Below are 15,498 nucleotides of genomic sequence, written 5' to 3' on the forward strand. Positions count from 1 at the left end.
CTAATGATGTTGCCTTAAATTAGATCTCAGAAGGTATAATTTTCCAGTGGAATCTAAACAATGCATGATGTTTATAGTGACTTTCATGAATATAGCATTGCTTCAGTTACTCCAGCTAGCAGGGTTTGGGCAGAAAGAATAACCATTTTACTTGTACAATGGCTTCTGTGCTGTCAGGCTCTTCGTTTCTCCTCGCCTTTTCTAGCCTGCTTCCATGAATACAATGTCTTTTTAACATCCCTCTCAGGGCAGTACAGGAGGCCCCATCCATCTCCAGACGTCGGTGGCTGCCGAGCATCTCATTATGGCAAAGTGGAGCATTCTGGGAGAGTGGATGGAGCCGGCAGGCAGCAGTAGGAAGTGGGGGAGGGAAGAGGAAGACAGGAGCTGAGGAAAATATATGCTCACTTCCTTGGTGATAACATGTTATGGAAGTAAGAACTTCCTGTTCTAGAAAGGAAGAGGATGTAGGCTGTCAAAACACCTGTGACTAAGCAGATTCCAGCTCCTATAACCCGGTTACATCTTCCTCAGCTACTGCAGTAGCTACTGAGTGTCTCCTGACACTCATACCCGAACCCCCCAAGAAGAACCCCCCAACAACAGAAGCCATGTTGTGGGAAGAAAGCAATGAATCCAAGTATTTAAGAAAAATATCTGTGGTTCCAAAATAGAAAAAGAATTTGGAGGCCTGCATGTACACACACACACACACACACACACACACACACAGGCACACATACACACACGTACAAATCGCTAATTTACTGAATTGAAAAATATTTTCTTCCAACTAACCTGAATGCTTATTACACTTCACTTTGTTACACTGCCTTCGTCCAAATAGGTTAAAGCAAATGCCCCCAACATTTTGGGAGTCACAGACCCCTTTAGGAAGCATTGAAAATGATGACTCTGTCAAAGGCCTGAAACCCACCTATGCCCACCCCATCACCTCCCTAAATTAAGAATTCCTAGATTAGACATTCATTTGAGTTTATATTTCCTTTTTAAAACCCAGGCACTTTAGGGATTAGTCAGTGGCTATGAGTAATTTGTTGATGAGAGAGGAGTTCCACACTACCCTCCCAAGTCTGGCTGACCTCTGGGCCTGCACTCAAGTAGGGGGACCTGAACAGTTTCAGGCTGTGGAGTCGTGGGAGAGAAGGGAAGGCTTGGCTCGGGACAGGGGGCAGCATTTTCAACACGGTATGGAGATATTGGACTATTGGACAAAGAGCAAGAGGAGGTGCCCAAGATTTCTGTTTCTAAATTTTGCTCCCCTCCAGTTCCAAACGGGGTTGCAGTCAAAACTGCTTTTTCTGCAGCCACCCACACTCGGACTCGGGGTCCTCCCCAGAGCACAGGGGACCTTTTGCCTTCCCTCTCATCTAATTGTTTCACCCTCTCATCCATTCCCTGACCCCAGGCCCTGATCAGCCCCACTGCGCCCCGGGCCTCCCAGCTGCCCTGCCCGCCCCCCCCACAGTCTGGTCAATTTACTGGGGAAGTCTGACCTTGAACCCCTGCCACTGCTCGTTTCATTCTGCATCCCTCCACCTCCCAATCACGTATTCTGGCTTCAAAGCTCTAACACCACCACCATAGTCTGTTCTAAACCTCCATTCAAATTTATAACTATAGCTTTGGGACACATTTCAGATTCGCAGATGATAGACCGGCGGATATAAATACTGTATTGGCAAACACTTAAGCACCACTCACTTGGCACCAGGCACTGTTCTAGTGTTCCTGTCAACCCATGTAATCCTCTCGACAATCCCAAGAAGTACAAACTTTCGTTAGACTCATTTTACAGGTGAGGTGACTAAGGCACAGATAGGTGAAGGAACTTCCCCAAAGTCATACAGCTAGTAAATGGCTGAACTGGGAGAAATTAAACACGAGCAGACTGGCTCCAGATCCGTATTTTCAATCACTTTGCTATATTGCTTCTTTGCATAGCATTGTACAGATGGCTGTGTGCCCACCCTCTCCACCCCTCCCCCAACACACAGCCCAAAGTCCTCTGTTGCGGAGACTGTACCTATTTTTCCAGCAACAGTAGGCAGTCACACCTAGCATAGCTCTAGGGGGCTGGGGCAAATGTCCTGTGTTCTCACTGCCCATCATCAGTGGCAACATGAAACATGGTTTTCCCAGTTCCAGGGTATGGAAATTTATTCTCTTCCTTGTTTTTGGTTTTTTTTAATTTTTTCTAATATTTACTTATTTTTGAGAGCGATAGAGAGAGCGAGCCTGGGAGGGGCAGAGAGAGAAACGGGGACACAGAATCCAAATCAGGCTCCAGGCTCTAAGCTGTCAGCACAGAGCCTGATGCGGGGCTCGAACTCATGGGCTGTGAGATCACGACCTGAGCCGAAGTCAGACGCTTAACTGACTGAGACACCCAGGTGTCCTTATTCTCTTCCTTGTTAGACCTATTTGGGGACCTGGTAACAGGACTACATGTTGGGGTCTGTAAGAGTAGGGCCAAAAGTAGCAGAATATCGTTACGGGCAATTCGACTTTAAAGGGTTGCCGGTGCGCGTGGGTCAAAACTGTGCCTCTTGCCCCTGCCTCCCTCTTGACCTTGCTGAGCCTTCTCTCCCTTTTCCAGCTCCCCTTCCAGCAGTCCAGGGCCCCGTTGTGGTGCCTGGTGGCCGGCCCTCCAGGACAGAGGGCGCCCATTTTCAGGATGAGGTCCGCCCTTAGAGAGTAAGGAGAAACCTCTTTGTTCCCTGATAGGAGCAGGATTGAAGAAGCCAGACTTGAGTTTAAACAACATCCTGGAGGGCAGACACAGAGGGGTTGCCTAAAGAAATGGAAGGAGAATAGGCCAGTCCTGAGAGGTTACTGCACTCTGCGGTCGCAGGAAGGGGGTTAGGGCCCATTCCTCCTGCTGGTTTTTGCATCAGGCAATGGAGACACTTCTTTCTTCCCTGTCTCTGAGTCACTCTGCCACTATTGGAGCCCAAGACACAAGGGCACCGTGTAGACCCCAGGGCGACCAGCACACCCTAGAGGCGCTTGTATTCGGGACCTATTTTGATGATTAAAACTTACCTGTCCAATGTCTCATTCCCTCAGCTCCTTGTGCATGACTGGCTTGCTGTTCTCGGATAAGCTAGTTCAGGGGAAACATAGATGTGTTAAGATAGTACCCCTTGCGGGGCGCTTGGGTGGCTCAGTCGGTTAAGCAGCCGACTTCGGCTCAGGTCATGATCTCACGGTCAGTGAGTTCGAGCCCCACGTTGGGCTCTGTGCTGACAGCTCAGAGCCTGGAGCCTGTTTCAGATTCTGTGTCTCCCTCTCTCTGACTCTCCCCCGTTCATGCTCTGTCTCTCTCTGTCTCAAAAATAAATAAACGTTAAAAAAAAAAAAAAAAGATAGTACCCCTTGCAAAGATATTTACTTTTGAAAAAAAAAAAAAAAAGACTCCCGACAAACACCAATAACATACTTCCCACAGCCAGCCTCCCACCCCAGGTCTGCCCACGTCTGTCTCTCCTTTACAGCCCCTCCCCAGCCTTTCCCACTCAGCTCAGGCTCACCTCCATTAAGCCTTCCTTGACTGAGGCTGCCCACAGTCATGTCTTTTTCCACTTAGTACCTTCAGCACTAGAATGGAACTTGGCAGGAGTGAACGGAACCAGAACAAAAGGGAACAGAACGTTGGGCAGGACAATCTCAGAGATGAGCTGGGCACAGTCCCTCATCTCACAGGTGAGGAAGCACAGACGCAGAAGTGACTGGTCAGACACTGCCCAAGGCAGGCCAATGGCTGGGTGGGGACACTTGGATGCTTTCCTGCCCAGCCTGCCCCTCTTTTGCTTCTTTTGGGGAACTACTCACCCCAGCATTCATCAAACAGAGTTATGATAGCCAATCAGCATGCCTCCCAATCCCAGTGAGCACATGATCTCTTGCTAGCTCATTCATTTATTTATGAAATGACCAATATCAATGGCCTTCCATGTGCCGGACACTGCTGGGCTCTAGAAATTACACGTTGAGCAAAAACAGACCCAATTGCTGCCCTCATGGAGCTTATGAGATTTCAAAGGAGGCATACCTTAAATTATCATGCAAGCAATGTAAAATTTTTTTGTTTTTGTTTTTGTTTTTGTTTTTGTTTTTTTAGAGAGAGAGGGAGCACGTGCGGTACAGGGAGAGAGAGAATCTTAAGCAGGCTCCATTCTCAGCATGGAGGCTGATACGGGATTCCATCTCACAGCCCTGAGATCACAACCTGAGCCAGAATCAAGAGTCGGATGCTTGGCCAACTAAGCCACCCAGGCCTTCCTAAAATTGCTATTTTAACAAGTAATAAGGAGAAAAGGTACACAGTTGTTTTTTAAGTTTATTCATTTAGAGAGAGTGAATGGGAGAGGGACAGAGAGGGAGGGAGAGAGAATCCGAAGCAGAAGTCGAGTGCTGACAGCACAGAGCCTGATGCAGGGCTGCAACCCATAAACCGTGAGCTGAAATCAAGGGTCCGAAGCTTAACCGACTGAGCCACCCAGGTGCCCCTCAAGAGCTTACAATAGGGGAACTGGCTCAGCTACTCTGTACAGGTATACAGTTTGTGCACTGCACAATGGAGCACAGCCATGGGGGCAGGGGGCTGGAATACCACTTAAACAGCCTGTTCACCAACCCATGGGGCTTGGTGTGAAGCTGTGTTTGCTCAGAGGAAAGGGTGCTTTGTTCTTGACACACTGGGCACTGTCCACCCAAAAGGGTCATCATTTTCTAGTTCGTCCCAGAGGCTCAAAGAGACCAGCCAGGACTCTGGGTGTGATTCAGTAAGAGAAATGAGTGGAAAGAGGGCAGGTTGCCCCGAGGAGGCAACTGGAGACACATGAATGATGGGTAGTAAATAAACTAAGTGGAAAGGAAGAGCTTTCCAGACACAGGGAACAGCCCTTGCCGTGACTTCGTCATGACGGCTATCTAGTTCCTAGTTCCGGTCACTTCTGAGGCTTGGCTGATGCCTCGCCTTTCCAGGGCCTTGCTCTCACAACATCACATTTTCTATTTACAGTTCAAATTTAGTTTCTGTCACGTGCAACTGGAGAGTCCCAGCTCATAGAGCAAAGCTGGTCCAGCTCTCCCTCCTCCCAAGACTGTTGGGCCTCCTCCCTCGGCCACGCCCCCATCCCTCCATGTCAGAAACCTCTACTCTCTAAGACTGCCTCATCTTCAGAGCAGGAACTCTGTCTTTGATGATCCAGTATTGTCTCCAGCATGTAATGGAAACTCAGTATAACATCAAGACTTGAGTCACTCTTACTGGCGGTCATTCTGTCCACTGGGACTGGATGAAGTGAGTATTAGAGTACAGAGTAGCTTTTCTGCGTGTCTCTCGTTGCCACCAGTTCGCCTGTGATTTCTACTGGGCCTGAGTGTATGCAGACTCCAACTTATGCTTATGTTAATAGATGGCTCTGGTTTGTCTAGAATTTGGCTGTGGAGGGCTGGTGGGATTGATTTCATAAGCAAGAGTCAGCAGCTTTTATTCTGTCTCTGCATGCTGAGTGCTAGTGGGCTGCCTTTCAGGTGAAGCATTTTCTAGATCTGACATAGCTGGATGTTAAATATGCCTAACACCCTGTTTAGGGGTGTCAGGCAACTTGAAATCCTCTGTCATTTTGTCAGCCGAGAACAGTCCGCTTTCCCATTGGTCTTCGTATTATTCCCAAATTAAGGACAGTCCTTCTTTTGGGTATATCCTTCCCCTTTAATTCCAGGGCCTGAAGAATTTCAGCTGCATGCAATATCTCATGCCACTGTGGCTATTAGCTTTGTTAAAGGAGCTGGTATTTGAAGTTTTGTGAGACTCGAGTCCCCTTTTAATAAGCCAAGCTCTATTAGCTTGAGATGCAGGCTGTCCTATGGAGGCTGCTGAATAAGCCAACATTTGGAAATAAGATTCATAGAATTAGGTTCCTTTTCTTCCCTGTATCTCAAGATCCGAGAGACTGCCATTCTTTTCTCAATTCATCAGACACAAAGGGAAACACAAAGATGATGCATCCGTCAGATCCTTTCCATCCTTCCTTCACCACAACTCCCACACCAACAAGGCTATTGAAGCCAGGTAGAAGGGTTATGAAAACATAACGCACCCAGACTTCGGAAAGGCAGCCAAGGCTTGAACATTGGCTCTTCGGCTCAACATGGGACACATTATTTGAACTCTCTGTGCAATATTCCTTTATTTTTGAAATGAGCATGACAGAACTGTTGTAAGGACTCAAACAGATGAGACGTGTGGTAGACAGAGTAATGGCACCCCAAACATGTCCACACCCTCATCCGGGAAACCTATGAATATGTTACTTAACATGGCAAAAGGGACTTTGTACGTATGATTAAGAATTCTGAGATGGGGAGATTATCCTGGATTCTCCCAGTGGGTCCTCTGTAATCACAAGGATCCTTACAAGTGAAAGAGAGAGGCAGGAGGGTCAGAGTCAGAGAAGGAGATGTGATGAGGTCGGAGCGAAGCAGCTGCTGGGAAGGGCCAAGGAATCCTGGCATCTTTTAGAAGCTAGAAAAGGCAAGTAAGTGAATTCCTTCCAGGAGGAACACAGCCTGACAACACCCTGACTTTACAGCCCCATGAGACTCATTTTGTACTTCTGATTCAAGAACTATAATAAGTATGTGTGTTTTAAACCACTACATTTATGGCATTTTGTTACAGCAGCCATAGGAAACTAATACGACAGTATGTAAAGTATTTACCTGCTAACATACCATAAATCGTGGCTGTTACTATTATTTTTATTTCCTTTAATCAGATTTCTTTTGTTGTAAATGACAGAAATTCAATCAATGTAGCCAAGACCAAAAAAAAAAAAGGGTGGAGAGGGGAATTTTTTGGCTCAGGTAATCAAAAAAAGGCAAAGCAAGTGTTATAGTAGAAGCAAATTTATTTATTGAATGCTGGTCCTGGCACTGAGAGGAGGGCCCTGGTGGCTGACCTAGGGCCACATATGAAAAGTAGAGGCTCCTATCCAGGACTTCACCTCTTAAGAAAATGGTGCAGAGGTCCAAGAGTGAATTAGAGATGGTTTCGTGACTGCAGGAAGGTTGAGGGTCCAGGGGCAGAGAATTCAAGAGTAGCAGGGTCTAACACAAGCCGGAAGTCCAAAGCACAAAACTTCTATGGCAGGATCTAAATCATGCTCTACCCTCCTTGGCTCTCACTTCAGCTAGGTTTTTCAAACTTCCCATGCATTCTGTGAGCTTCCCAAAGCCTTCCCATGAATTCCTCATCTGTGTAATTTAACCAGAGTCGTTGCATTGTATACAATTGAGAATCCTGCCAAGCTTAGCAGAGATAGTCCAGCCTCAGGGGCCACTGGATCTGGGAACTAGAACTCAACAGGACACTCTTCCCATGGTTCTCAACTTGGTAGGGTGTATTCTTTTACAGTTGGGGTCACTTCTCAAAACGTGTGATCTTAGGACAGAACTCTGATTGGCAGGGCCTGACTCACATGATCATACCAAAGCCTATCAGTATGACAGGAGATGGAATGGAACTGGCCAGCCCTGAATCATAAACTGTCTTCTGAGGCCAGGGGTATTGGATACTATGATATGAAGCCCCAAAAGAACAACATGAAGTTAGCAAGGGGTAGTTTTCTAAGATAGTGTGAGTGTTCTTTCCAGAAGAATAGAGGGAAGGAATGCTAAGCAGGGTTTTTTTTTTCCAGAAATGTCTACTTCATAATTATTATTGTTGTAATTTTATGAGAATTTATGTATTTATTTAAATAATACTTGTTTAGCATTTACCATGTGCCAGGACTGTGCTGAACTCTGGGGATACAGCGATTAACAAAACATAAAAATTCATGTTCGGCTACTCAAGGGACCTCAAATAGCCAAAGCAATCTTGAAAAATATGAATAAGGTTGCATGATACACACATCCCAATTTCAAAACTTACTACAAAGCTACAGTAGTCAAGACGATGTGGTACGGACATGGTGATAGACATATAGATCAATAGAATAGAATTGAGAGTGCATAAATTAAAATTCTGAGCATTAATATTTAAGTGATTTTCAATAAGGGTGCCAAGACAATTCAATGGAGAGAGGATAGTCTTTTCAACAGTGGTGCTGGGTGTCCACAGGCAAAAGGATTAACTTGGACTGCTCCCTCATACCATATACAGTAATGAACTCAAAATGAATCATGGGCCTAAATGGAAGAGATAAAACTATAGAACTCTTATAAGAAAACATAGGCATAAATCATTGTGAACTTGAATTAGACAATGCTTTCTTAGATAAGACACCAATAGCACAAGCAACAAAAGAAAAATACAGATAAATTGGACTTCATCAAAGCCAAAAACTTTTGTGCTACTAAGGACACCATCATGAAAATAAAAAGACAATCCACAGAATGGGAGAAAATATTTTCAAATTATTTATCTAGTAAGGGACTTGTATCTAGCCAACATAAAGAACTCTCATACCTTTAAAAAGATTATCTGTACTCTGAAAACTATAAAACACTGATGAAAGAAATTGAAGAAGACACATAGAAATGGAGAAACATTCCATGCTCATGGACTGGGAGAACAAATATTGTTAAAATGTCTGTACAACCCAAAGCAATCTACACATTTAATGCAATCCCTACAGCATTAATGCAATTCCAATATCATCCAGAGCTGAAACAAACAATCCTAAAACGTGTATGGAACCACCAAAGACCCCAAAGAGCCAAAGCAACCTTGAAAAAGAAGAGCAAAGCTGAAGGCATCACAGTTCGAGACTTCAGCTTATGTTACAAAGCTGTAATGATCAAAACAGCATGGTGCCAGCACAAAAATAGATACATATATCAATAGAACAGAATAGAAAACCCAGAAATGAACCCACAACTATATGGTCAATTGATCTTCAACAAAGCAGGAGAGAATACCCAACGGGGAAAGAGTCTCTTCAACAAATGGTATTGGGAAAACTGGACAGCAGAATGCAAATGAAACAGGATCACTTTTGCGCACCAAACGCAAAAATAAATTCAAATGGATTAAAGACCTAAATGTGAGACCTGAGACCGTAAAAACCCTAGAGGAGAACACAGGCAGTAACCTCTTTGACATTGGCTATAGCAAATTCCTACTAAATACGTGTCCTGAGGGGGCACTTGGGTGGATCAGTGGGTTAAGTGTCTGACGTTGGCTCAGGTCATGATCTAATGGTTCTTGAGTTCAAGCCCCACATCAGGCTGTGTACTGACAATGCGGAGACTGCTTAGGATTCTCTCCCCCTCTGTCTCTGTCCCTCCCCCACTCACACTTTCTCTCTCTCTCTCAAAATAAATAATAAATAAATAAATATCCTAAAGCAAGGGAAACAAAAGTAAAAATAAACTATTGGGACTTCATCAAATTAAAAAACTTCTGCACAGCCAAGGAACAAATCAACAAAAATAAAAGGCAACATACAGAATGAGAGAATTTATTTGCAAATGACATATCTGATATCCAAAATATGTAAAGAACTTATCAAACTCAACACCCAAAAAACAAATAATCCAGTGAAGAAACGGACAGAAGACATGAATAGGCACTTTGCCAAAGAAGACATCCAGATGGCCAACTGACATATGCAAAGATGCTCAACATCACTCATCATCAGGGAAATACAAATCAAAACCACAATGAGATACCACCTCACACCTGTCAAACGGCTTAAATTAACAACACAAGAAAGAACAGAGAGAGAAAGGGGAACCCTCTTGCACCACTGGTGGGAATGCAAACTGGTGCAGCCGCTCTGGAAAACAGTATGGAGGTTCCTCAAAAAGTTAAGAATAGAACTACCCTCTAACACAGCAATTGCACTACTAGGTATTTTCCCAAAGAATATAAAAATACTAATTGAAAGGAATACATGACTCAATGTTTAGAGCAGCATTATCTACAACAGCCAAATTATGGAAACAGCCCAAGTGTCCAGTGTCCATTGACTGAAGAATGGATAAAGAAGATGTGGTATATATATATATATATATATATATATATATATACACACACACACACACACACACACACACAATGGAATATTACTCATCCATAAAAAAGAATAAAATCTTGCCATTTGTGATGACAGAGATGGAGCTAGAGTGTATTATGCTAAGTGAAAAAAGTCAGAGAAAGACAAATACCATACAATTTCACTCCTATGTGGAATTTAAGAAACAAAATAAATGAACAAAGAAAAAAAAGAAAGAGAGAGAGGGAGAGGGAGGCAAACCAAGAAACAGACTCTTAATTACAGAGCACAAACTGATGGTTACCAGAGGGGAGGTGGGGAGGGGTGGGTGAAATAGGTTATGGGGATTAAGGGGGGCACTTGTCATGATGAGCACAGGGTGATGTATGGAAGTGCTGAATCACTATATTCTACACCTGAAGCTAATTACACTGTATATTAACCAACTGGAATTTAAATAAAAACCTTTAAAAAAAGATATGTAACCCAATCAAAAAAGAGCAAAAGATCTGAATAAACATTTCTCCAAGGAAGATACACAAATACCCAATAAGAACATGAAAATGTGCCCAGCATCTTAGCTATTAGGGAAATACAGATCAAAACCTCAATGAAGACATTTAACATTTACTAGGATGACTATATGAAAAAGACAGATAATAACAAGTCTTGGCAAAAGGGTTAGAGAACAAGTGTTGAAGAAATTGCATTGCTAGTGAGAATGTAAAACTTACAGCTGTTTGGAAAATAGTTCGGCAGTTCTTTAAAGGTTAAGCAGAGAATTACTCTATAACCCAATAATTCCTCTCCTAGTTATATACCCAAGAAATATGAAAACGTATATACACACAAAAACTTATATACAAATGTTCATGGCAGCATTATTCATATCCATTAACTGATGGATGGATAAATAAAATGTGAATATCTATACAATGGAATACTAGTGAGCCATGAAAAGGAATGAAGTACAGATACTCTATGGCATTGACCTTGGAAACATGCTAAACAAAAGAAGCCAGTCACAAAAGACCATGTATTGCATAACTCCAATTTTATGAAATGTCCAGAATAGGCAAATTTATAGAGACAAAAAGTAAATTAGTCACTGCCTATGGCGGGTGGAGGGAGTGGCGATGGCAAGAAAGAGAGTGACTGCTAATGGGCAAGTATTTTGCAAGGAGAAATGAATGAAAATATTCGAAAATTGGAATGGTGGTTAGACAAATCTGTGATTATACTAAAATGCATTTGTGTACCTTTTATTAATGTTTATCTATTATTGAGAGAGAGAGAGAGACAGAGTGTGAGCAGGGGGGGAGGGGTAGAGAGAGAAGGAGACAGAGAATCTGAAGCAGGCTCCAGGCTCTGAACTGTCTGCACAGAGCCCATGAACTGCAAGACCATGACCTGAGCTGAAATCAGATGCCTAACTGACTGAGCCACCCAGGCACCCTCAAATTGTATACTTTGTAGGTAAATTGTGTGGCATGTGAATTATAGCTCAATGTTAAGAAAAAAAATCCATGCCCTCATTGAGCTTGCACTCTATTGGGAGATGTTTATATATAAATAAACATAATGTTTTCAGTGTTGCTAAAGCAAATTCTAAAGCAGAATGGGGGAGAGGGAGGTCTGGAGAGTGGGCAGAGGCTGCAATTGTAACTAGAGTATTATTGAAGGCAAAGAAGATTACACATGAAGAGACCTACAGCAGATGAGGGTACAAGCCCTGGGGAGATCTGGGATAAGAGTGCTCTAGGCAGAGGAAACAGTAAGTGCAAAGGCCCTGAGGCAGGAGTATCCCAATCACATTGATGAACAGCAAGGTCAGTGTGGCTGGGGAGACTTTCTTTCTTTCTATTTTTTTTAGGGGCCCCTGGGTGGCTCAGCTGGTTGAGCGTCTGACTCTTTATTTCAGCTCAGGTCATGATCTCATGCATGGTTCGTGAGTTCAAGGCCTGAATAGAACTGTCAGTTCAGAGCCTGCTTGGGACTCTCTCTCTCTCTCCCTTTCTGTCCCTGCTGTGCACTCTCTCTCTCTCTCTCAAAATAAATAAATGAAAGAAAGAAAGAAAGAAAGAAAGAAAGAAAGAAAGAAAGAAAGAAAAAGAAAGGCAGACCAAGTGTGGACAAGGATGTGGAGAAATTGCAACCATTCCATTTCTGGAGGGGATGTAAAATGTTTCAGCCACTGGGGAAAATAGTTTGGCAGTTCCCCAAAAGGTAAACAGAATCACCATATGACCCAGCAATTCTGTTCGTAGGTAGGTGTACCCCAAACAATTGAAAACAGCTACTCAAACAAATACATGCACATGAACAGGCAGCACTATTTATAATAACAAAAAGGTGTGAACAACTCAAATATCCATGGATAGATGAGTGAACAAATTAATTTGTGGTGTATGCATACAATGGGGTATTATTAGCCATAAAACTGAAGAACTGATCCATCCACAATGTGGATGAAACTTAGAAGCTTGGAAACATGTGCTACATCAAAGAAGCCATACACAAAAGGTCACATGTTGTGTGATTTCGTTTTATGTGAAACATCCAGAATGGGTCGGTCTGTAGAGACAGACTAGATCAGCAGTTGTCAGGAGCTGGGGGTAGGAGAGAGGAGAGAGTAACTGCTTAATGGGAAAGAGTTGTATTGAGGGATGATGAAAACGTTTTGAATTAGGCAGAGGTGGTGGTTGCACAACATTGTGCCACTAACTTGCCCCTGAATTGTTCATTCTAAAATGGTTAATTTGTTGTTAATTTACCTCAATTAAAAAAAATAATAATGCATTCAAATGTAGGCCTTTTATTATATACCTCAACAAAAAAACAACAAAGCATTCAAATTTTGGGCTTTTATTATTGTCTTTAAGTGTTTGCTTGTTTTTGAGAGAGAGAGAGAGAGAGAGAGAGAGAGAGCAGGGGAGGGGCAGAGAGAGAGAGGGGGACAGAGGATCCAAAGTGGGCTCTGTGCTGACAGCAGGCAGCCTGATGCGGGCCTCGAGCTCACAAACCGTGAGATCATGACCTGAGCTGAAGTTAGACGTTTAATTGACTGAGCCACTCGGGTACCCACATCTTTTATTATGAATATGAAATAGCCTAGTAACATACCTGTCAAGACACCGTAATCTAAAGTGCTCTACTGTAGCAATATCGCTTCCTCCCCCCCCCCACCCCCCCAGCAATATCACTTCTATTTCCCTTTAATTCTCAGCTAAGTGCTTGCCACTGTGTATCACCTAGAGATGCGTGAATTGTCAGGTAGGTGTGTTCTTATAGACATACAGGTTGATTCTGCTCCCTTTTCTAGCAGCTGGCTTCTTTTGAAGGGGACCTACTCTTGATTACCTTAGTTCACTTATCAATCCTATCTTAGCAATCTCAGAGATACCTGCAGGTCTTATTTCCTTGCACTTGTTAACATCTCAAGCCTACTTTGTCTTGCCACTGTGCTAGCTCCTCAAAAGTGGAAACTGGACCAATTGCATCAGAATCACCTCACCCCAAATCCAGACTTACTGAGTCAAACTATCTGAGGGGCATCCCCAGAATCTGAACTTGTATTAAGCAGCCCTGCCATATGCTTTTGTGTGTAGACATTTAAGACCATTACCTCTGTTCCAGATTCGCCTTTAGTGGTTAATTTACTAATTCATTCAACCATTCATTGAGTGCCCATCCAAGCAGTTTCCTAAATACTACAGTGAAAAAAGAAATGGAAACCACAATTGGTAAAAAAAAAAAAAAAACAAAAAAACAAGAAACCTGTATTTTTGATTTGCAAAATAGATCAACTGTACCAAATCATAATATGCAATATAAACTATCTAAACGCAAATTATTTTAACACTAGCTCATTCAGACCCATATATCCCAAGATAAGACGATAGTAACAGTCACTTCACGTGGATTCATTTCTGTGTTCCAAAGACCGCAGACAGTTCAAGCAACCTGCCAGATTTACAAATTCTGTCAATCCTGACCTAACCCCAGTCCTACAAACTCTGCAAGTACTCTTCCCTAACTTTCCTCTCCGGAGACCCTACTGAGATTCCATCCAGCTCATGTTTTTCCTTGCTCACAATTTCAGTAAACTCAGCTTGTATAAGCAGCAGGTGTCCGTGGTGTTCTTTTTGTTGGGCTTCAACAGCAGGTACAGATATGAAATTGTTATTTTCTTCTATGAATTATTGTTTATCTCCTTTACTGTTATTTTGCATTCTGTTTTATGTGATACTATTCCTAGAATCGAAATTTAGTGTTTCTGTGCATTGTCCTCCGGAGGCACATCGATCAAGACACATCCATTGGCTGCTTACTCTCTACACCTCGAGAACAGAGTATAGGAGAATTATTTCAAGAGTTAAGTTACTGAAGCAATAACAATCCCACAGTCTTCAGCAATTTGAAATGTGTCTAGATCCTGTGGAAACGAGGGCTGTGATTCCTGAAATGTTGCCAGGGTGTCTCTCAATGTGGATTTAGTCTCCTTCATCCCATTCAGGATTTAGAGGATACATTCAATCAAGATTCCTCTTTTTCAGCCCTGGACATTTTTCTTCTATTTCTTTATTTCTTTCCCTCCAGTCTCTTCATTACTTACCTCTACACAAAGGCATAAACTTCTAGACCTATCCACCATGAGTCTTAACTTTTATCCCCTCTTTAACCATTTCATTTTGTTTTGTTTTCATTTAAATTTTAGTTAAGATACAGTGCAATATTGGTTTCAGGAGTAGCATTCAGTGATTCATCACTTACATACAACACCCAATGCTCATCACAAGTGCTCTCCTTTTTCTTTTTTTTTTCCAGTGAGGCATTTTATTAGTATGAATGTATTACATCCCTAGAAAAAGAATCCCAGGACTTTCCCTCCTGTGTGTTTTCGTCTTGCTTCTTCATGGTCCATGATGCCAGCCGATGTTGTCAGTACAACGAAACCAAACTGGCAGGATGGGAGCAGATTATTCTGCCATTTTTCTAGATCTTTGAGTTGTACATCAAACCTGGGGCTGATCACTCCACACTTGTTTAACCTGCCTGTGAGGTTCACAATTTTCCCAGCTCTGTGATCATCGATGATTTCAAATTCACCAATGTAGCCATGCTTCATCATCACAGTCAGAAATCAGACGATGACTTTGGAGAATGGCCTAATAAGAACCTGGCATTTGCCTGTCTTTTCATCATTGTTTATGCCCTTCAGAGCATCTGCCAGGACATCCATGCACACCATTATGGCAGCACAGAAAGATGGCGGACAGAGAGTGTCCTCCTTACTCCCCATCACCCATCTAGCCCATCTTCCACCCACCTACCTCTGTCAACCCTCAGTTTGTGCTCTATTGTTAGGAGTCTCTTGTGATTTTTTCCCTCTCTTCTCTCCCCCTACTTCTCATATGTTCATCTGTTTTGTTTCTTAAATTCTACATATGCATGAAATTATATT

At 42.9% G+C, this 15,498-nt stretch overlaps 1 protein-coding gene and 1 pseudogene across 1 annotated transcript in view; both read right to left on the reverse strand.

Moving 5' to 3' along the window:
* DCUN1D4 (defective in cullin neddylation 1 domain containing 4) overlaps positions 1 to 3,638 on the reverse strand; it is an 84,918-nt gene extending 81,280 nt beyond the window's left edge. The window contains exons 1-2 of the mRNA XM_053217379.1: positions 3,555 to 3,638; positions 3,067 to 3,127 (exon numbers count right to left, since the gene is read on the reverse strand). Coding sequence (XP_053073354.1) covers positions 3,067 to 3,127; positions 3,555 to 3,560 — 67 coding nt within the window. The 5' untranslated portion in view covers positions 3,561 to 3,638. The remainder of the gene's footprint in view (positions 1 to 3,066; positions 3,128 to 3,554) is intronic.
* An 11,203-nt stretch (positions 3,639 to 14,841) lies between these two features.
* LOC106975007 (40S ribosomal protein S15a-like) lies at positions 14,842 to 15,288 on the reverse strand (annotated as a pseudogene).
* Between the last annotated feature and the right edge of the window lie 210 nt (positions 15,289 to 15,498).

Source organism: Acinonyx jubatus, chromosome B1 (genome assembly GCF_027475565.1).
Source record: "Acinonyx jubatus isolate Ajub_Pintada_27869175 chromosome B1, VMU_Ajub_asm_v1.0, whole genome shotgun sequence".
In the NCBI taxonomy this organism is placed as follows: domain Eukaryota; kingdom Metazoa; phylum Chordata; class Mammalia; order Carnivora; family Felidae; genus Acinonyx; species Acinonyx jubatus.